This window comes from Penicillium canescens (genome assembly GCF_028828765.1).
Source record: "Penicillium canescens strain IBT 15451 chromosome Unknown utg000003l_segment0_segment0, whole genome shotgun sequence".
NCBI lineage: Eukaryota > Fungi > Ascomycota > Eurotiomycetes > Eurotiales > Aspergillaceae > Penicillium > Penicillium canescens.
In genome coordinates this window covers 3086916-3108911 of record NW_026703965.1, presented here as the reverse complement: position 1 = coordinate 3108911, position 21996 = coordinate 3086916, and the positions used below count along the sequence as shown (strand labels likewise).

Below are 21996 nucleotides of genomic sequence, written 5' to 3'. Positions count from 1 at the left end.
GATTCCATAACGTGTCGTGATACAGTTTCAAATATTATTCCCCGCAAATGCTCCTCAGTTTGCGGACTGCTTGGCCTCCAAGTACTCCTGGTCGCTGGCGTCGAGGACGTCATATTCCTCGTCGGTCAGGAAGCCAGCATCGGTGCTGGCATCGTCAAGAGCTAGGCTTTCGACATCCTCAACATCGACTTCGGAAGAATTGGACAGAGTGGGTGCCAGGGGCGCAGGGGCCTCTTGAATGGTGCTTGACTCGGGGGACTCCTTCTCCAGCTTGGGGAAGATCATGCCACTTCCGCCAATCTCAGACACGGGAGACTCCTCGACCATAGCAGGAACAGGCTCCTGCACCTCAATCTCGCACCACAGGCTGTGGCCCACAGCCATGCCGTTGGGAAGCTTCAACCGCCAGTAAGAAGTTACGTTGCACTCACGCTCAGGGGCGCGAAGGTTCACGGTGAAATCGGCCGACTCGCCGGGCTCCACAGGGGCGAACAGCTTGTTGCTCTGCTGTGCCGAGTAAAGAGACATGGTGTCTGAGGGGTGGCTGGTGTCGACATCGAACATGGCGTCTCCACCAACGTAGCGCACGTCACAGCCAACGGGCCATGCAGCGTGGCCGTTGTTGACAAGAGTCCAGGTCTGGGAGAAAACATTGCCTGGCTTCATAATTGTGCCGTCCTCAATGGTATCCTTGAGGAACTCTGCATTGTAGCCCGGTACACCAGAGCTGGAGGCAGCTTCAACCTCAGGCTTGAAGGCCTTGGGCATCTCCACGGACTTAGCATCCACTTCAACGGGTTCCTGCTCATCAACCGCCGCACTGTCCCAAGTGCGGCTTTGGCAGCGGTCACCCAGGGCAAGTGCTCCCTTAGAGCCGTCATCGCCCAGGGTGCTCACAGTCACGCTGCGGACAGGAGTCTTAAACTTAACCAGCGGGTGGGTGCGGTTGTGGTGGTCAGTTGGGAGAGCCTCGCAACTGGCACAGAAGTCGCAATCATCACAGACAGCACACTTGTAGCGAACGCCAGTGATGTAGCTTTGAGCAGGCTTGTTCTTGCACAGAGGACCGTCACAGAAGATACCATAGTGGATTTCATGCTCACGAGGAGCCTCACTAATAGTATCATAAATCTTGACGAACCGGTGACCAGGGTGGTTCTCAGGTGCTGTAGCAATGCACTCAGGGCAGAAGTCCCAGTCGGGGCAAGCCAGGCACTTGTGACGGACGCCAACAATACGCCTGTCACAGCCGTCACAGACAGCGGCGTGGCGGAACTGACGACCAGGAAGACAGCGAGAAGTGATCAGATCTTTCAAGGAGAAGTTACGGTCAGAGCCAAGGTGGAAGGTATGACCAGGGTGATGACCGTGCTTATCTCTGAGGAGACAACGAAGGCACAGGTCATAGTCCTCGCAGTCATTGCAACGGACGAGATAGCTGCCATCAGCTTCACGACAGCAGCCATTGCACATTGGCTTCTCTTCTCCCTGGACTGCAGCATCCAAGGACTCCGATGGCTTCACATCCAATTTGAGAACCGGCTCGGGCATGGTTTCGGGAAGAGCCTGGACCTGGACAACCTCAGCCTTCACAGGGACATGAGGCTTGGTGATCACCTCAGACTTAATAGGAAACTGGTTGCGAGGAGGAATCGTCTCGGTGGTGCTGTTCGTAACGACACCATCTTGAACAAATCTCTTAATCAGCCAGTGACCATCGCCGCCGCAGGATGATCCGTCTTCGACGCATCGTGGGCACATGTCATAGTCTCCGTTCTCACAAATACTGCAGTGATAGTGCTCGTTTGCAATGGAGCGACCACAGTTATTGCAGTCGATGCAGAACATCCCATTGACGGAGTTGTGAGAGATGAGAGGGAAGTGGTGCTTCTCCTGGTCCAACTCGAAGTTGCGGTAACGAGGCTGGCCAATGGGAAGCGACTTTGGAATTGGGGTTGAGTCGATGAGAGGGGGTTCTGGGAGCGAGCCTGAAGATCGGCCGGGCTCAGAACAGTCTCCAGGAAACTGTATCGAGGCTGTTCCGGCACAGAGGGCTCTTCGGCCGGTGCCGAGGGCTCCGAGGACATCTCGGGCTCTGTGACGGTGGGACTGGGGACAGTGACCTTTGAAACTTTAATTCGGAGCTTAGATTTGGCCTTGGCAGCCCGATAGAGCTGTTTGTAGACTGCGATGTTGTCACAGTCCAGGCGAATATAGGAACCGGCGCTGTCGGAATAGCGTTCAAGGATGACGTTGACATCCGCCGGAACGCCGAGGAGGGTTCGGAGCTAAACCAAAAACATCAGTCACTTTCCCTTATTTCCCCAAACAGGTGTTTTACTATGAAGTAAAGACAGGAGTGAGAGTGTAGACGTATTCAGGGTTGATCAAGATGAAGATCGGTGATAAGGAATGGAGTCGGACTAGAAGTCCGGTCGGAGCTTGAGTGGAGACATACCATTTGAGGGAACACCTGAGCCTTGAGCTCCTTCAGAGGGAGTTTGAAGCGACGGTTGCTATCGTTGTAGAGCACCTTGACCGTGACCATATGATCCGGCCCCGGATGAGAAGGAGAGGATGGAGTAGCCATGATGTGCAAGCTCTCTATCAGAGGGTCAAAGGGTGGATGTCCAAAGGGCACTAGTGGAGATAAGGCAACAGTCACAGGAGAAGGGAAGACTGGCACTGAGAAGTAGCAGGTGAGGAAGTCAGTGATGCAAAAGGAAGAAGAAGATGAAAAAGGGAAAACTAAAGATGAGGCAAAGTCTACGAAAGAGAGGGGATTGTACAAGCATTGAACTCTAGGGAAAAGCGGAGAGAGACGGTCAGCTGCCTCACAAGGCGGTGAGTGGGTTACCTAATATGGCGTCAAAGCCGGGGGGAACAAATTACTGCAACTCGTGTCATTTCAAACCGGACACATCACTATATGAGGTCATGAATTGATTGCTGACCGGGAGTTGTTCGCCCGATTGGAGGGCTGGGGGGTGGAGGGCTAGAATCATGCATGTACATCGATGTATAGTGTGGGGAAATGATGAGGGGAAAGTCCAAATGCCTCATGTAGATCCCACCGTCACGAACTAGTGGACGGGATCTCGGAAAGAAGAGACGGTTTCTACAGACGGCACTTGACCTCCCGACTTTGGATGTTGGAACGTTTAGAATGTTGGCAATTTAACAAAGACCTGGGAATCTAAGGTTAGATGATGGGGCTGTGTACATCCCCGGGCTGCAAGATGCACATCTTTCACATTGTATACTCCCCGGATGTGTATCACCATGTCTAAACTCGGTCCATTTGAATGTGCCCCCGACTACAACCTTGGCAAAGCCTAAAAATAGGGGGATTTAGATATCTGGCCCATTTGGCGAGCCTTGGCCGAATATAGAAAGATAAGGAGCTGCATAACTTCGTCAATGTCTATATAGATGTCGATACAGACTAGGGGAGTTGCCACTTCAGCAAGCCACGACAGCCCAAGCAAGGATTTTTTTTATAGATTCTGCCAACCCAGGCAACCGCAATTTCATCAGTGCATGTCCTATCCCTTTGTCCGAATATCCTGCAGGGTTGCTATGCCGATCTATCTGGTTCACTCTGCAGTCGATTCTAGGCTCGAATCTCATGGTATGACAGCAATGGCATTCAACGGTCTCCGTCGGGGCATACTGTCACTCTAGAACCGACCCTAGCCTGGTTACCACGGTGTGTGCTGTTGGTTTCTACTAGAACCTCCATATAAGGCAATGACTGTGCTGCCCTTTCAGAAGCACAATCTTGAGCCAATCCAAGACGTGTTCTACATCGTTCCACATCGCGCGACAGATAGCAGATAACAGTGTGATTTTACAAGACACAATGTACATGACTTTGCAATTACTTTTATTGTCAAAAACCCGAGGTGGTGGATCAACATAAAGAAATAAAGTCATAGGTGAAGAATTGAGATTCGATATCCCGATTGGAAGAAGAAGCTGGACCAAGTACTTGAGTCTAGCATGGATGTACCTTGGAGGTACTGTGGAGGAGTTGCGGAGACATGAGGGGGGGAAACGCTCAAATGCATCAATAATCCAGATCTAACAAGGGCCGCAATGAGTCATATCGGAGATACCATGAAAACCAGAAAGATTAAGATAGAGGAAGACAAAGTCATGCAAGTGAATGTGGCTGGATGAAAACTGAGAAATGAAAAATGGAAGTGGAAGATGAAAATGAAATGACCCCTGTTGATCAAGATATTCAAAGGAAATGACAACATAATAAATGCGAAAGGTGGGAGGGAAGGAAAAGGGATCCGAAGTGAAGCTGAAGTCAAAGAGAATTGATATCGTCGATCATTGACCGTAGTACCCGGACTGTTGTTGCGGGTAGTAGAAGGTTGTGCCGGGCGGCGTCATCATCCCACCCATGCCGACCACACCACCAGGTCCAGATCCAGGCCCGGGTGGTGCCGCTCCACTGTAGCCAGACCCAGAGTACATCTGGTTGGCATCGTAGAAGTAAACAGTGCCGTTGGATTCATGAGCAACTGTTCCAGGTTGAGATGGCTGCTCGCCCGCTGAGTAGGGTGCCTGCTGGCCCGGGAAATTCGGCACAGATGCACCAGGCCCCACTGGTCCGTTGTAATAGTCGGGGCCCGAGTTCGGGTAGTACATGCCTCCCGGAGGATAGCCCGAAGGGTAGAAACCAGGTTGTTGGTACGTGTAAGGTTGGAAAGGCGGAGCGTGGATGGCTCGCTCCGGGATCTGAGAGAGTGGGGTGGCAGAGGGTTGGCTAGGTGGACCTGTACCATCGGGGTGTATGGCAGGAACCTGGTGATGAAAGGGCTGCTCTTGCTGTGGCTGAGGAGGGTTGAATGGGAACGGAAAAGTAGCCGGACTTTCGATGTCAGCCACAGAGACTGTCTTTTGGGGACGAGGTTGATGCATGGGGATCGGGGCGGGGCGGCTTTCCCGATATGCGGGGTGAGGGAGCGGCATGGCAATGGGCCCAGGAGGGAGAGTCCCGAATTGTGGAAGCCCCATAGGCGGGCGATTTGGCGGGGGCATGCGAACAATGGGTTTTGGCTCAGTGGGGATCATGGGTCTGGAGTAGGTGGATCCTGCGGGCGAAGGCCACCCATCCTGACCCAGCGAAGACCGACGGCTCACCAAACTCGGCGTGTACGATGAGTTGGGGTAGTAGCTGGGACGGCGCCCACTGTAGAACCCACCACCACGACCACGCCCACGGTAGCTTTGGTTCGGCCGCAATGCGCGAGGAATGAAGATGAACGAGCGCTCCACTGAGGGGAAAATGTACCGGGGAGCCTGATTCGGGAGAGAAATCCGGACCGGCTTGTCGCGCCTCAAGGGAGGCCGATGCTGAGGCAGCCGAGTGTGGAGTTTCTTCTCAGTCACAAACTGGACAGGGTTGGCCATTCCAGGCAAGGAGACAACCACCGGCACATTTCCAACCAACGTTGTACTCGAGAAGGATCGGTTTGGCGGCGAGGATCTCGGGGCGGTAGGGACAGGCTGTCCCACGGACGGCGTTGGGCGTTTCGGTGCAGCAGCAGCGGCAGGTCGATCGTCTGCCACGGTATCGTGGAGGTCATGTGCCCACTGTCCTCCGCTGGCATCGGACTTTGAAGGCCTAATTCCGTTAGTGAGTGCTATCACTCAAGGTTCGTAGGAAAGTACACACCTGCGGGAGTTTCCGTCCACGATCAGACCGTATGGACGAGACTTGCTCTTGCTGAAAGGCCGGTGACCGTTTGTGCCCGCTTCAGCGGATCGTTTATCGTGAAGGAAGAAGCTGCCCCGGGTGGGGACGAAGGCCGGGTTTTGATCACGCTCCTTCACATACTTTTCATTCTCACGACGCTTCCTTGAAGCCAAGTTATCTCGCCTCGGTTCGGTCGGAGGGGCAGAGGGTGTTCTAACCTCCTCTAGGTGGTCGAAGTTGACTTCAGCATCACCAGAGGCATCCGAAACTTTCAATCCATTCATCATTGCCTCAGTATCCGAAACCGTTGTCTTGGACCCTCGCTTCTCGGGAAACGTAGAGCTGTGCCGCGTCGACTTATCCCGTTGACCGTTGACCTGTTTACCGTTGACCGACGGGGCCACCTCTTCCTCGCTTTCCTCACTACCCTCTGCATCTGCATCTTCATCCTCCTGGTGACTGTCGGCCGAGCCTTCACTCAGAGAGTCGTCTCCCAGATCTCCAGCCATTGAACCCTCATCTTCGCCATCGTCGTCCCGTCTCTTTCTGCGGCTAGACCCGATATGACGTCGAGCAGGAGCCATGTTGGAATACAAGGGATACCGAAGGTTGAGATGGCTCAAATGTTCCCTGCTGGTAGAGATTTACCTCGAGACCAGGTGATCGGGACGGGTACCGGCTGAAGAGAAAGGAACGGAGTCTGGTGAGGGCCAACCCGGATTCAGCAAGGAAACGATACCCAGGTAAATGGAAATCAAACAAAAACAACAAACCAAATGGCCTAGAAGAAAGAAATGAACACCTTGTGCAACAGATGTACCAAAGTGAATAAGAGAAGAAGAAGAAAGAAGAGCAAGGGGTGAGAAGAAGGAGCAGCCCAACAGTGAGAAGCACAGAGAGTCAATGAAGGGCATGACATCGCGACAGACGTCAGGCCTGATCGGGCCTAGCCCAGGCGGTGAGGGTGGTTCTGCCATGAACGGGTCTAGAATTTGTTTACCTTATATTTTTAGTTCCAACTATATCTTCGAGTCTACTACATACTGACCTGCTGATCTGGACTTTGTGTGCTTCATCTCTTGTTTTGATTTTTTTCCCTTTTGGCTCGAACAGCTTCCTATGCGGGTTGGATGCTGTGGTATGTTAGTCCGGAAGTACATGCATCTCCTCGCGCATCTACAACCTGTACCACCACCCGATAAGATCTTAAGAAGAAGCGCTTAATGGTTATCCTACCATCGAGTCACAAGGAACACCGTAAAAGAGGTGATATCAATGCCACCTCAACAAAATACAGGCTGTAAACAGCAGATCATTGACAGGGATCAGAATTTTAGATATCCGGTACGAAAAGAGTATACAACGTGTGGGAGGACCGGTTCAAATGGTCATACATCGAGGGGAAAATCGCAAATCATCCACAACATAATACCGGTTTTAGTCGAATGTAGTCTTCTGACCTTGGCCTTCGACAATGGCACCGCTGAGCTTTTGCACAGTCTCCTTGGAATAACGAGACTCGTCGATAGAGGGACGTCTCTTCTTGTACCGGGGCTTCTCTCGTGATTCGCCGTCGACTTCGGTGATTGCAGGTCCATCCTTCTTTTCGGCATCCTTTCCAAAGCGCTTCTTGTACCGCGTTGACGCATCCTCTGCGAACTCCATTCTCATGCGGCGGCCCATGAGCTGGTTGACCCACACCCTGCGCATCCTAGGCTTTCTTGTCTTTTTCGCCTTCTTCTCAGACGCCGAGTCGCTCTCGCTCTCGGAAGATGAATCTGACTCCTCGTCCTCCTCCTTAATGAGTGTGAATCCTCTCACCGCTGCTTCCGCGGCAGCGAGCTCTTCAAACTCCACCCAGGCATATCCCTTGCATTTCCCTGTATCCTGGAAAGTCGCCATATGCACATTGTTGACCGTTCCACAGCGAGCGAAGTTTTCCTCGAGGAGTTCCTTGGTCACATCGAAGCTGAGATTGCCGACAAACAGTCGCTTGGAGGGAGGGTGGCCCGACTTGGAGGCCTCGGCACCGGTTCCTTGGCTCTCAGTCTTTGCAGGACGACCCTCGTAGCTCTTTGCGTCCTTGATGAGTACGCGGCGGCCGGTCATGAGCTGCTCGCTGAGGCCAATTGCCTCCTGCAGAGCCTTTTTGCTGGAGAAGTCGACATAGGCGAAGCCTCTGTTCTGAGAACGGCCGAACTTTTCGGGACCCTTGGGGAGGTGAATACGAGTAATCGTAGCGTCTTCGATGGAGGTATCGTTGGTAAAGAATCGGCGAAGATCGTCCTTGGTCACGTTGAACGACAAGTTTCCAATCCAAACACCGTATTCAGACCGCTTGTCCTGGGCATTTTCTTTTTCGGACTTGGGCTCAGACTTGCTGGCCTTGGACTCTCCACCATCAGTCGCATCACCCTTACCCTTCTTTGCTTTACGCAGAGCCTTCTTTGAGGGTGGCTCCGGCGCAGACACATCGATCTCAAGCTCAGGACCTTCCTGCAGCTTGCGCTTCTTCAGACTGGGATCAGTGACTTCGGACATTGTGAAATGTATGCAAAAAATCACTAGAAAACACAATATTCTCAAAAAAAAAAAAGAGAGCGCAAGATATCCGATCGGCGATAATCTAATTTTTTACGGCGGTCCGGACCCGCCTCCCACGCAGTCCGCACTCCGTGTCTTGGCGTCCGCAGGGTGAACATCCCCTTCACCATCCCATCTCTCTTTATCCCGTCTATTCTTCACAATGGAGCCAAACGGAGCGCGGCCCGCCATGGACACCTTACCGGATGCTCCGACTCCAGCCAAGCAATCGGTCCGGTCTTTCAAGTACGTGATCCCAAGCAAATCAGCCCGTAGGGATGAAGCTGACTCGTCTCTACAGGAAAAAATACGCCAAGCTCAAGGTCAAATTTGAGCTAGGAACTCGCGAGAATGAAAACTTGATCAAGGAAGAGCTGCGCATTGAGGATCTGTCCAAACGCATTCAGGAACAAAACGAGTAGGTACTTAGCAGTCCTATATGAGCTGTTGCTAACCATCCATTCTAGTCAACTGCTAGAGGTCCTCCTTGAGTTCAATGAAAGCCTTCATATTCCACCCGATGTGCGGTTTGATTTGAGCATGCCAAACGACCCTCCCTTGCTACCGACCCCCGAGCAGGCAATCGCGCCTTTGGTCAATGATGCGACACTGGCAAAGACAGCGTGGAAGGAAGCCAAGGCTGCTTTGGCCGAGGGCAGGATCAATGCGGATGCTTACCGTAGCGTTGAAGAGAGCATCAAGCGGAACAAAGCCTTTGCTCCCGCCAATCACTACAGCTCTTTGTCTCAGTCCCATCACCCCAGTCTAGACGTACTAAAGGCTGGAAACGACGACACCGATCGCAAACTCGGTTACTTTGCCCCCGATCATGAGACTGAGTACTACCTGGCCCTGGATGCGAAGCTTGGAGACGAGGCAGCCGCCCAGCAGCTCGCGCGTATCCCGGATCGTCCCACACTTGCAGAGCGCGAGCGCGACGCCTCCATTCGGAATCCCGCGTCGGTCTACAATTGGCTACGACGCAATCAACCGCAGACTCTGCAGGATAACGAGGCCGCTTCGGAAAAATCTGCGTCGCGTCCTTCCAACCAGCGCGCTTCCAAGCGAGCACCAGCTCAACGCAAAGACGAGGACATGTATGATGAAGATGGGATGGATGCACCTACTCCCAAGAACAAGCGCAAGCGTGACGAGGACACGGGATACAGACCAAAAGGTGGCAGCAGCCGGTCCAAAAGAAGAAGGATGAGCCCACTTCGACTCCTAACAAGGCTGTCAAGAAACCCTGACGGTTGGTATTGCTCTCTGGGATTTATGTGTATTTCTATGGGCGTTGGGCTTAATTTAACAGGCTTGGTAAAGATCAGTTGCATTTCAATATTGAGGCATATCGGTCATATGTCAAAGAAACAAATTCACAGTTCACCTTTTCACTATCAAATGTAAAGCTCCGTAGATGTAATGTGGAACAGTCATGTGACCTTTCTTCTCTCAGAGCTTGTCTCCGACACTCCACTCACATTTCTGAGATACAGAATCAACCAATTAATTCGCAATGCCAATTACCATTCTGCCTCCCGTGGTAGAGGATGTTGGTCCCTACGCTGACTCGGACGACTCCATGTCAGTGGACTCAGATGAAGACGTTGAAATGGGCGGCGTCTCTCTGTCTCACAAGCGATCCCGTCTACAAGGGGACTCGAAAATCGGCACAGGAATTGTCACACCAGGAGAAGTGGTCACAGATGATCCGCAATGGATGAGGTTCGTATTGAATTGAAAAGACTTTGCGACCTGCGAGGCTCAATCTTCACTTTTTTTCGCGAGCAACACTAACAACCCGCAGAGGTCACGGCACCTTTATGAACCCGCTCTCAACATCCATCATCGCCACTGTTGCCGGTACAGTTCAAAAAACGAATAAGCTACTCTCTGTACAGCCCATGCGCGCCCGCTACACCCCCGAGATTGGAGACTTGGTCGTTGGTCGCATTGTGGAAGTGCAATCGCGGCGGTGGAAGGTCGATATCGCCGCGCCACTACTCGCTCAACTCCCTCTTTCCGCGATTAACTTGCCCGGTGGAATTCTGCGCCGACGAACGACCGCCGATGAACTTCAGATCCGCACATTCTTCAGCGAGGGCGACCTTGTGATGGCCGAGGTGCAGAGCGTGCACCAGGATGGTTCAGCGTCACTACATACCAGATCTGTGAAGTACGGAAAGCTGCGCAATGGTGTTTTCCTTGCCGTGACAGGAACCGGAGGCAGTGGAGCATCCAGCTCCAGTGTGAAGGGTGGTCATGGAGCTGGGCCTGCCGCAGGTAGCGCCCTTAGTGCACCTGGAGGCTCTGCTACCGGTGGTGTGGTGCGGTCACGGCGACAGATGTTCACCATCACCTGTTCCAACGGTGGCGGCGAAGTGGACATTATCCTTGGTGTGAACGGTTACATTTACATCTACAAGCATGTTGAAGGTACGGATGCTGCATCTTCGACCACAGATAGTGTCACTATCACTCGCATGGAGGAGATGGTCTCGAGCTCGATCTACTCTAGCCAGAACGACGATATCCCACCACAGACCCGCCGCGAGATTGCGCGGTTGACACAGTGCATTCGGGTTTTGGTACAGAACAGTGTTCGTGTGGACGAAGACACTGTCAAAAGTGCCTACGAAGCTAGTCAGCAGGTGGATCTGGAGGTTGGGGATGATGAGGATGAGGAGGATGAGTGGCGCCACGAAGGTCGCGAGTATCTCGAGGGTGTCAAGGCCCGACGAATCATCGAGCTGGTGGTTTCACAACAATAGAATGTATGATAATGATACCCAAATAATCAAAAAGGGAACAATAGGCAATTGTCCACAATGTACGGGGACCTTCTCCGGTCTTCTCCTAATGATATCAATGGCCCACGATCATCCAATCGACCAACCACATGGCTGCATTTTATAAAATGATTAGGCAGCCAAAGTGGGATCTCGATTTTATTTAATAAGAACAAAGAAAAATATCTGAATAGCAACAGAAATAGTATCGCACGTCCATTGGTGGAATCTATAGAAAGTTCTCCAGGACTCATAGTCGATTACATACTCGGTCACGGGCTCCATAGGAAGGGGAGTCCGTTTGACTTTCTCCCTTTCCCTTACTCTTCTCTTCTTCATACTCGACCCTGCTTGAGATCATGCCCAGTACTTTACCCATATCATTCTCACTTGATTATTGCCCGGTTCCTATAGGTTAATACATCTTTTTCTTATCGGCTTATCGATTACTTGGACTTCACATCTACACCTCGGCTGCCCGAGGACTTTCTTTCAAACACCTAATTTGCGGCACTTCTCTCCAAAATGCCTGATCTTCGTCGCCAAATCTTTGAGAGCGGCAAGACTGTCTCGCGCAAAGCTGCTTCCCGTGAAGCGTCTCGCAACGGTTCTCGTGCCAGCTCCAAGCAGGCCTCGCGCCAGGGTTCTCGAAATGCAAGCAGACAACCCTCGGACGAAGAAGACTCTGGATTTACGTCTGACGACACTGCTATGAGGTACGCCCCCTGCCCTCCCTTTTCCTCTCACCGCGCACTTTTTTTTTTTTTTTTGTTTGTGCATTCCAAGCTATATTCACATGCCCCCACTCCCGTGGCGGGATGATGTCACTACCAATGATGTCGGGAATTTATTGCAAGCAACGGCACTAACCAAGTATGGAACAGCATCGGTTCTCTCGACGATGAGAACCCCGAGACAGACAACCCCGACTGGGAGCAAGAGCTCGGCGATCGCATTCAAGAAATCCTCGACCGGAAGCGCAGCAGTGTTCAAGGCCGCGAGGAGGCCTTGCAGGCATTCAACCGTCTAACCAAATACCACTACACCGTGGAAGAACTTAATGGCGCTGTCCCCGATCTTCTGGCTGCATTTGCTCGCAGCGTCCGCACCGAAGTCAGTACCCGTGAAGCGACCCTAGCACTGCGTGCGATTGAACTGCTCGCTCTCTCGGCCTTTGACAACACCATCTTTGAAAATGCCGAGCCTTTGCTCACTCGCACCGTCCGCGACGCCACCTCTGCCGTTGTCAAAACAGCTGCTATTCACTGTCTGGGCGCATGTACCATTTTCGGGGGTGCCGGTGAAGGTGGCATTCTCGAACAGATGACCTTCCTCCTGGACATCATCGCCTCTGATGGTCAATCTATCGAAGCTACCGACGACCCCACCGTGGTGACTGCTGCAATCCAGCAATGGGGATTCCTCGCAACTGAGATCGATGACTATGAGAGCGAGAGCGAAGAGGCCGTTCAGATCTTCATGGACCAGCTAGACAGCGCCGACTCCAATGTCCAGATCGCAGCCGGCGAGAACATCGCCCTCCTCTACGAGAAGAGTTATACCCCCCAAGAGGATGATGATGATGAGGAAAGCGAAAACTCAGAAGAAATCGACGACCAGAAGGTGGACAACACCCCTGGCCCCAAGCTGGTGAAGCGCTACAACGCATACCACAACACCCCTGAGCTGGAAAGCCAACTCCAAAACCTGGCCACAATCCACCACAAGCGCATCAGCAAGCGCGACAAGAAATCCCTGCACAGCAATTTCGCCTCCATCTTAACCACGGTGGAGAACCCACGCCGCGGTCCCCGCTACAACACAGCCATTGACCAAGATACCAACCGCCACTACGGCAGCACTCTCACCGTCAAGATCGGCCGCCATGGCATCATGAGCATCGACCGCTGGTGGAAATGGATTCGTTTGACGGCTCTGCGCCGCGTTCTCCAGGGTGGCTTTGCTGAGCACTACTTCCAGGGTAACCGAGCCGTTCTCGACAGTCTCCCTGTTATGATGCGCATGCCAGAGCAGGGATCTGGGGCGAATGATCGCCATGGTGCGCGGAAGGCGGCTAAGATGCGTAACTCGCGTCGCTGGACTGCTCAGCATTCGGATGACGATGAAGAATAAACTGGGATAACTGGATACGATACGACAATGGTTATGGATGTGCTACGGGTGGAGTATTCTTACCTTGCACACAGTGTTTCTACGATTGAATTCGGCTGCATGTTACTCTTTCTCTTCCCATTCTTCTTTCCCTGTTTATATGTTTCTGCTACTCCGTACTGTTGCATTCTTATTCCAAGCATTTCTTGATTTGACTTGACTTGATCTTCTTGACGACCCAACGCTTGAACTTTGTGCATACTTCAATGATACTCAACCTGCCCTTTTCACTACAAGACCACAACAACCATATGTAGCATACCAAACGGTACTGAAAAGTAGTCACGATTTATCTCTATAGAGCGAAGAAGGTCCTGCCCAATCCAAATCTCCCGCCCACAGAGCGAAGATGGACGATTCTCACCATGCACGCAGAAAGTAGAAGCAAAAGACAGACATTCATCCAGCATGACCATAACTTTCTCATCATCAACATAAACATCAACATCCTCAACCAACCAAACCCCAACTCTACCCCTCAAAAACAGGCACAACATTCGACCAACTCCCCCTAGCCCTTTCCTCCCAATACCCATCCTTACCTCCCTTCAACCTCCAAACAACCTCACCATCCGAATCCCCACTAATCCGCGTAAACCAGCGCGGAACCCAAACCTCGCCCGCATCCTCCATCTCCCGTCTACGCGCGCGCTGACCCTCTTCAAGCTGCACCTTGACTTCCTCCGCACGGTCCAGATCCCCATCCTCCAAAGCCCGCTGATCAGGGCGGAGACGGGAGTCCGTGGCGGGGAGATGACCCTTTTCAATCGAAGTGATCTCATTGAGTGAAGCCGCGAAGGATGTCAATCCGTAGTGTTTTGGCGCGGATGGGACGAGGGATCCGGCTGTCCAGACTGTCTTGCCTGTTGGGTTTCCGTCACGGGTGAGGGTCAGCGATGAAGGCCATGCACCCGACAGACCAAGCGGGAGGGGTTTGTTATTGCTGTCGACGGCGCGAGTGGAGACTTCCTCGCTGCGGCCGGAGAACATGCCGCCGGCTTTGAAGGTTGAGACAGTGCGGTTGCCAGAGGATTCGTTTGTGACTGCTAGTTCGCCGACTGGCTCGACGTATTTCTCGCCTGCGATGATATTGCGCAGGAAGGAGGTTGCGGGGGTCCAGCTGTAGTGTTCGCCTGTGGCGTGGAGGGTGATGCGGACGCGGCCTTCTGTAGTGATTTCGGCGGACTTGCCCCAGAACTTCTGGCTGGGCATAGGGGACTGGCTGAGGGACCATTCCTTGCTGTCCGCTTGGTAGGCCAGTTGGACGGGGCGGTGCGAGACTTTCTCCGCTACGAAGCGGAAGCCGCGGTCTTCGCGGACGAGCTCGTATGTCTCGCCAAGCATTGGGTTGAAGGGTTTGCGGATTGAGCGTTCGCGGACGCGATTGCTTGAGAGGGAGGAGATGGCGAAGGCGGTTACGTACATTAAGCGTTCGGTTGCGTCTGTTGACTGGCCTGCTTGGTCGAGCAGAGAGGAGTATTCGAGGATCTCTGCTGCGCGTTGCAGGAGGGACAAGGGCTCGTTTGCGGAGACAGGCATGGAGATGGTGGACAGGTCCTTGCCGACGTTCTTGCGCAGGAAGCCGATCAAGCTCGGAGGCATGACGGTTGGAGCGAGGATGTTCGCGCGACGCTTTACGGGATCCAGAGGCAGCGGGATCAGGGATTTGGGCTTGGTTGGGAATAGACCTGATACACTGCCACTCTCCTGTCGAGTGTCGGATTCGCCATCGCTGTCGGAGGGGGCGTCGTCTTCGACTTCCTCGGCAGGAGAGGCAGGTCGGTCCTCCTCGGGGCGTTCGTCGTCGCTGTCTTGAATGGTCAAGAGGGGAGACCTGTCACCACCTCCGTCGGTTGCATCGAAGAACTCTTGCGAGATATCCGACTCCATACTCCGCCGCGGAATGATAGATTGCCGAGGCAGGTGCCGTCTATCCTTGCTCTCAGCAATCAACGTAGAAAATTCCGAAACAGCAGTATCAAGGTCGTGCAATACAGCCATCAGATGGTCATGGATCTCATCCATCTGATCTGTATGACTATGAATACTAGCAGGCTTTCCCTTTCCATCTGTAGGAGGCACCACAAGTTGCGAAGAACTAGAGTTCGAAGTCACGGCATTTGGACGCTTGCCACTAGCATGCGACTGTCCACTTGTCTTGCGCTTCCAAAACGGCCGTCTAGGCTCCTCACCAGGAGTGGCATCGTGAGAGTTCGGCTGAGGACTGGGCGACCGGCCACGAGACTTAGGCCGGTCAATACCAGTCGGCATCGGCGAAGTCATGTATTTAGGGTCCGTATCTTTAGCCAGGCGACGCACGGCATCCCGTGACCCAGAAATCTGGCTCACCAGACGCTCAACGCGGGTCCACTCGCTTTCCTCTGCTGGCGAGGGATGCGATGGTGCATGCAGGCGCAACTCCGGAGGAGCGGCCAGACTGGCATTGCTATCTTTCTGAGCATCCTTAGAGGAAGCTCTCTCCAAAGCACGCTTCCACGCGATAAAGTCTTGATCATCACTGGCGCGGAGATGCCAGATCTCAGTACCAGAATCGATCGAGATCTCACGCGATTTTTCGTTGGTCGCGACAGCCGCTAGCGAGAGCGGGATCGCGCCTCGCAGAGCGGCTGAGTTGCGGTCATGATAGTATGACAGGGTGCACGAAGTAAAGTCCAAAGAAAAGAACCGGCGTGCCCAGCCCTGGTGACGCTTTCGCCGCCGCTTCTGCAGCAGTCCCGTGTGGACATTTGCGTTGGATACATCTTGCTGCCCGTTGAGCGTGGCGCGACTGTTTCCTCGGCGGCGGGTCTTGGGCTGTGGCAACGAGTCGGTCGATGTACCGATCTGAGAGCGTGGGAGTGTATTCAATACAGAGCTGTGTGGTGGCAAGCCGGTTGGGTAGGTGAGGAGGACAAGTGTCAGGGTCTTGGAGATTTGTTTAGAGAAGGTATTGTCAAAGACGAGCGCGTAGTTGCCGCCCTCGCTGTTTGGCACATCGTATGTTCCCTGGGTGATCTTGTCCGCTTCGCATTTGCCGGTCCATTTGATCTGTTTAAGACCAATGCCCGTCAGCTTGTCGATAACAGCGGATTGTTGATTGCGGCCGGAATTCGCGGCTGTTGCGGGGAGGTTCTCGGTCGAATCGGTACTCTGGGAATCGGAGGAAGGGAGAACAGAGCTCAGTGCTGATGTCTGGCCAGGGTGCTTGAAGATGCCGAAGTTGACGGACTTCTTGTGCGGCTGAATGCTCCACGAGATGGTGTGGTTGGCGTTGACATTGATCCAGCGGACAAAATAAGACTGTTATGAGATTAGCAAGAAGCCGATCATGTATTCACAGCACATACCTTGCTGTGGATTTCCAGCTCCTCCATGGCCGCCATGGTTGCGCAGATAGAGGGGTTGAATGAGCCTCAGCAATGTGTACACCCGTCGCGGTCCGGCGGTGCGGCTGAAGGTGGCTTTGATGCCGAGCCAGTTAGTCCACAGCCACACGATCGAGGAGCAATTGAAGAAGTTTCTATAAAAGGCCCGGAGAGCTCACATTAATGATATCTGCGATCTGAGATCAGGGGAAGAACTTGGAACATGTTGAAACCGAGGCTGCACACTCGCGGTTCACATGGCTCGGAAGTAGATCCTCGTGTCCTTACGCCACAGTCTGGGGTATTCTACACTCAAGCACATCATGAAAATCATGAAAATCAATGCTGTTCATTGAGGAAATAATGGTTACATGCACGCCCAATGCCCCCCAACCCATAGGTGTATCAAATTAAAAAGAAATTCCATGCAATGCCCAGTTCTGAGGTGGGGGACCCCTATTTTTAGCCTGGAAGATTTCAAAGTTGGCGAGAAAATACAATAGTACACTGTATAGGCGAAAGAAAAAGCTCATCTCCGGCCGCCCTTGCTCATGTTCTGGAACATCAGCTTGAAGCCGTTGCACAGAGCATGCATGTCTGGGTAAGGGTTCTTCTGTAGTTCGTAGCCTTGCGGAATCACCTTCACCGGCCAGTTCTGAAGTCGAGCGTGTTCGCCTGCTTTGAAACAAAGGAAAAAGTAGCCGGGATACTTGGCGTTGATGCAGAAGGCATATGCCGAGCGGCGGGGGTTGGCTTTGGTATAGGTCTCGAGCCATTGGTCTGCAAATGTTAGCAAAGAACGAAAGGAGTAAATTCAGAAAACATACCCGTCTCGGTCTTACTGCCTGGCTGGTATTTCTCGTGGTGCACCATCTCATCCACCTTCTTGGCCATCGCCTTGACATGGTTGACAATCAGTTCGTCGAGATCGCTGTAACTGTACCGACCGCCGACCTTGAGGACACGGCCGACGGAGAACTCATTCTCCTTGTCTAGCTCAAGAACGTCAATGTGCTGGTATACACCTGATGCCACCTTCCAGGTGACTGCAAGATGGTCGTGACCCCGGGAAGACGGGCGGATCACAACGTCGCCAAGGCTCTGAGCGCCCAAGAACTCCTCGGCCTGGGTAGCGTTGAAAGGGCGGAAGAGCGGGTGCTTGATGACACGCATGGCCTGGCTGCCACGCTCCGTCTTTTCTTGTAGTGACTGTTTGTCATTGCGTTCTTGCTGTTCATCCCAGTCGTTGAAGCCGTGCTCCTGGTTTCGGCGAGCTGGATGGCTGACCTGGTCCTCGCGCAAAGATGCATTGCAGGAGAAAGTCTTGCGGTTCAAGTAAAGAATCTTTGCTGAAACAGTCTGGTGGATGGAGTATACATTACGCACAGACATAGTGTAGGGAACACCAAGTTCTGTCTCAGCGACAAGGACATCAACTCCGCAGTCTAGCTTAGCCTCGATATGATCATCAAACACACGCTTGATGGCAATTGGGACAACCATGCCAGTGGTGAGCGAGTCAGGCGTCTCGCCAGTGAGCATTGTAAAGATGTCATCAGTGCTGAGGAAGACAAAATGCTTACGCAATTCTTCGTATGGCTGTTGCAACTCGGCTCGAATTGTCTCAAGAGTTGCACGCTTGCGCTGGTTCAGGTTTCTCTCGAGCTGCTCGGCGTACTCCTCCAAGATCAGATCGTTGACACGATCCTGTGCTTCTTCCCGGAACAATTTCCGCATAATAGCGCCAGTGCCGTTCTCGTCAGTCTCGGCCTTAATATCTTCCTCATCCAACTCAAGGGCATCAGCGGCCATCTTGCGGGCAATATCGTAATCTTCAGGATGCACGCGAGTGTTGTCCAGCGGGTCGGCATCGGGGTCGGCGTTCTCAAAGTCGATATAAACAAAACTGGCGCAGTTGTTCCATACCTTGACTCCCATAGCCGGGTATTGCGCATTGACACCAAGCAATTCCACGCGGTTGTTAACGACGCCACCGTTCATGTTGACGATCTTGAGCAAGTGGGCGGCTTTTCGAGGGCCGAGACCGCAAACATATGGCAGAAGGTTGGCTGTCGCGGTGTCGGCCACTGCTTCGTTGAGATCAACACCAACTAGATTTACCATATCCACCAGAGCAGTCTCGAGCTGCTTGAGCACTAGGTCTTGAGACACGAGCTGCTGGCCTGGTTTAAATTGAATGGAGACAATATCACGACCCAGAGAAGCATATTCCTTGAGTGGGCTCTGGAGGTAACGGCCAAGAGCCACACAGTAATGGGTCAGAGGTCCGAAGCCTGGGTTATCGCTTCTGGCGCGAGGGCTGTTGTGATACAATCGAGCAACCTCGTCATTAACGATGACCACTTCCAATGGGTCGCTGACCTCTTCGTCACGGTCATTTGTGAAGGTAGCGCCGCGCATGTCTTTGAGTTCGACAAGCTCAGATAATAGCTTGTAAAGACGGCGAGTATCTGGTGTCATGCCTGAAACACCAATGACATCCGGTCGGCGGCGATCAATCAGTTCCACAAAGGCGGACACACTGTCACCGTCTGCAATGCCACGGCTCTGGTCGCCTACTGAGAGGTCAACAAACTTGCCATTTTCTAGCACGCGGCCATCCTCTTCTGTATAGGCCCAATGAATGGGGTCCCGGCCAACTTGTCCAGATCCAGTAGACAGGGTGAGAACACGGGGCACTGTGCCCAGCACCATGCCCTTGGGCTTGTAAGGAGCCTGATCCAGTCGTTGGGAGAAAGCCTCGCGACATTCCCTGGCGACATGATTCTCACATTCCTGTCGAATATGTTCTTTGACGCTGCGGTTAATCAATTTCTCCAATTTGCCGAGAGCCAAGTCCAGTGCATCGCGGCGAACACGGTTCCACGCATCGGCAAGCTCACTGTAGTTGTCTGACTCGATGTCGGCGTACAGGCGTGAACGGAATTGTTCAAAATTTTCGAATCGGACCTTGACATCCACAAGGCCTTCTTCCTCGGCCTTGAGCATGCGCAAGAACATCTCTGGGCGACGGGCAATGTCAGTGAGCTGCTGGTTACGCAGGTATTTGAATTCCGCATAGGGGTGCTGCTCATCGATGCGGCGCAGACCCTTTTCTGTGCGGAAACAATCAACCACGCCATTCATATAGTATGCTTGGCGGATCACCTTGCGCATCTTGGGGCTGAGGACCAGTTCTTCAGCAAACATGGATTTAGCGGCCTTGAGGACGTGAGAGCTGCTGGAGAAGTCATTGTCGACAAATTGATCGGCCAACTCCTCGGGGTGTTCACTGGGGTCTTCGGTGTACTGCCGGCGCCCTTCCTTGGATGCATTCTGAGCAAATGCATCGGCTGTGATACCGAAGGCCTGCACCAGACCATAAGCCTTACCATTGCGGACTCGCTCAAAGAAGGATTTCCCGGTGGCTTTCCGGCGCTGTGTTTCTCCATTGGCTTCACCATTCACTTGTGTCAGGTCGCGAAGCTGTGAAGAATATTGGAAATGAATATAGTCCTGCACATCTTGAAGCTCCTCCATGTTACCGGCTGTAGCCAGTAGATCCTCCACATTGGAGTCATTCACGCTGAACAAACTCTGCAGACTATGGTAGGATTTTTGAATTGTGCTACGCTTGTCAACCAAAGCGCGGAATTTAAGGTCGTGGTCGAAGATATCCCATAGATCGGTCATGTTGAGAAGCTTTTCAGCACGGATGCTGTATTGAGCAGACTCATCGGCGGGATCGGCACCATGAGCTAGCTCCTTGACGGCGTGGATCATATAGTCCTTGCGGTGCTGGAAAATGAATGGCACTTCCCAATCGTCTGTGATCAAGAATTCCAGCATCTTGGCGACGGAGCGCTGGAAAGGCTCCTTCAATTCTGGCTCAATGCGTTTCTTGAGCAACATCGTGTTAGAAATCCAGACTGCTTCCTCCCGGAATTGATCCTCGGTCAATGTCACATGTCGGTATGGTTTGCGGGCGACCTGGTGGCGTTCAGGTTCATCAAGGAGACGGATTTGGTTGTCATCCTCTGTCAACATGCGTTCTGCGAGTTCAGATGGTTCGAAGACATCCTTCAGGTCCAGATGACGTTCCTCGGTTTCCTTTTCTTCGTCCTCCTGCTCTTCCATTTGCAGTGCAAAGTCATACTCAGTGCCGTCACCAAAGGCAGCGCGCATGTCCTCAAGCGCGTTCTCGTCCAGGCCAGAGATATCAGTCGGCAGAAGGCCAGTCTTGTTGGCTCGAGACGCAGGGGCAACTTCCAGGTCGTCCCGTTCACGTTGGGCTTCATCGTCGGAAAATGTGTCCTCCTCGATGAAATCGTCCATCTCGTCGCGCAGACCGCGGCGCTGACCTGGGCGAGCATACTGTTGTGCTTCCTCTTCTTCATCGGAGTTGAAAATATCGTCGACGCCTTGGGACGGTTGGTGACTATCACGATCCTTGCCGCGCTTCAGACGCTTGAATTTGGACTGTAACGGGCCAGGGTTAGCAGTTGTGACCACAACCTATATCGCCCGCATACCTCTGGGACCGGACCCCGTTGAAGGCCCGGGACATGTTCACCGATGAGTTCCAGATCCTCATCATCCAGATGCTCTTCCTCACGGGGACGGGAACGTTTCTTATGTTGTCTGCGAGCGCGCCGTTCCTCCATTTCCTCATCTTCGTCGACAATGAAACCTTCACGAACCTATTCGGCCAGTATCAGTAAGCAGATCAAGCTTCAAGTCTAGGCAAAACTCACCGCGCGAGCAGCCTCCTCGTCGTCTTCTTCTTCTTCGTCCTCTTCGCTCGAATCATTGTAGTGATTGGAGGTACCGGCACCCTCATGGACCTGCCCATCATAGTCGTCGGGGACCTCCTCATTCTCATCATCGTCCATGAGGGCCTCACCCTCGATCAAATCGCGAAGGCTCATTTTGCCCAAAGGTGACGATCCCTATTCCTAGGGACCAAGGACCGATTGAGCACGCGGCGGGTGAAAGATTCACAGTGCAATAGCGCTAATGCGACACCCGGTAGTGCCGAGCTCGATGAGGTGGTTGAGATGGAAGAGGGGAAAGCGAGTGAAGCAACAGTTGCCAGAGGAAGAATCGCGGCCATCGGCGAGGGAGGACGCAGGTCACAGTGATTGGCTGGCGGTGTGGCTGACCACGCTAGCCCTCTATAGGCAGTTTCCGTGGCTAGGGTATCACGTGCCATCTTTGTTTGACGCCTCAACTGGCTCATCTTGCTCAACTCACCTCCTTTTCTTTGTTATTCTTAGCCATCTCATCCTCTCATTCGTCATACCGTGTGATTCTCGTAAATCTTCAACCCAAAACTTGCGCCCAAAACTAGTGGATCCCACCCCGAACACCTGTT

At 52.9% G+C, this 21996-nt stretch overlaps 7 protein-coding genes across 7 annotated transcripts; 2 read left to right on the top strand and 5 right to left on the bottom strand.

The window, feature by feature from the left end:
- Positions 1-54: 54 nt before the first annotated feature.
- N7446_004634 (ZZ type zinc finger domain protein) lies at positions 55-3315 on the bottom strand (the record flags this gene model as incomplete). Its single annotated transcript, XM_058513383.1, is given in 3 exon segments — positions 55-2109; positions 2124-2288; positions 2459-3315. 3 exon segments carry the CDS (start codon positions 2588-2590, stop codon positions 55-57), a joined length of 2352 nt encoding a protein of 783 aa, XP_058374712.1. The 5' UTR covers positions 2591-3315.
- Positions 3316-4341: 1026 nt separating this feature from the next.
- On the bottom strand, positions 4342-6297 carry N7446_004633 (uncharacterized protein; the record flags this gene model as incomplete). Its single annotated transcript, XM_058513382.1, has 2 exons — positions 4342-5641; positions 5693-6297. 2 exons carry the CDS (start codon positions 6295-6297, stop codon positions 4342-4344), a joined length of 1905 nt encoding a protein of 634 aa, XP_058374711.1.
- An 853-nt stretch (positions 6298-7150) lies between these two features.
- Positions 7151-8254, bottom strand: N7446_004632 (putative RNA binding protein Rnp24; the record flags this gene model as incomplete). The annotated part of the gene is made up of 1 exon (XM_058513381.1): positions 7151-8254. The coding sequence occupies one exon, from the start codon at positions 8252-8254 to the stop codon at positions 7151-7153; it is 1104 nt and encodes a 367-aa protein (XP_058374710.1).
- A 205-nt stretch (positions 8255-8459) lies between these two features.
- N7446_004631 (exosome non-catalytic core subunit RRP4) lies at positions 8460-11067 on the top strand (the record flags this gene model as incomplete). Its single annotated transcript, XM_058513380.1, has 5 exons — positions 8460-8542; positions 8598-8714; positions 8764-9548; positions 9844-10021; positions 10104-11067. 5 exons carry the CDS (start codon positions 8460-8462, stop codon positions 11065-11067), a joined length of 2127 nt encoding a protein of 708 aa, XP_058374709.1.
- A 543-nt stretch (positions 11068-11610) lies between these two features.
- N7446_004630 (IFRD domain-containing protein) lies at positions 11611-13218 on the top strand (the record flags this gene model as incomplete). Its single annotated transcript, XM_058513379.1, has 2 exons — positions 11611-11801; positions 11970-13218. The coding sequence occupies 2 exons, from the start codon at positions 11611-11613 to the stop codon at positions 13216-13218; spliced, it is 1440 nt and encodes a 479-aa protein (XP_058374708.1).
- Positions 13219-13728: 510 nt separating this feature from the next.
- On the bottom strand, positions 13729-16640 carry N7446_004629 (oxysterol-binding protein related protein OSH3; the record flags this gene model as incomplete). Its single annotated transcript, XM_058513378.1, has 2 exons — positions 13729-16557; positions 16605-16640. The coding sequence occupies 2 exons, from the start codon at positions 16638-16640 to the stop codon at positions 13729-13731; spliced, it is 2865 nt and encodes a 954-aa protein (XP_058374707.1).
- A 511-nt stretch (positions 16641-17151) lies between these two features.
- Positions 17152-21550, bottom strand: spt6 (chromatin-remodeling histone chaperone SPT6; the record flags this gene model as incomplete). Its single annotated transcript, XM_058513377.1, has 4 exons — positions 17152-17402; positions 17450-21101; positions 21155-21322; positions 21377-21550. 4 exons carry the CDS (start codon positions 21548-21550, stop codon positions 17152-17154), a joined length of 4245 nt encoding a protein of 1414 aa, XP_058374706.1.
- Positions 21551-21996: the final 446 nt, after the last annotated feature.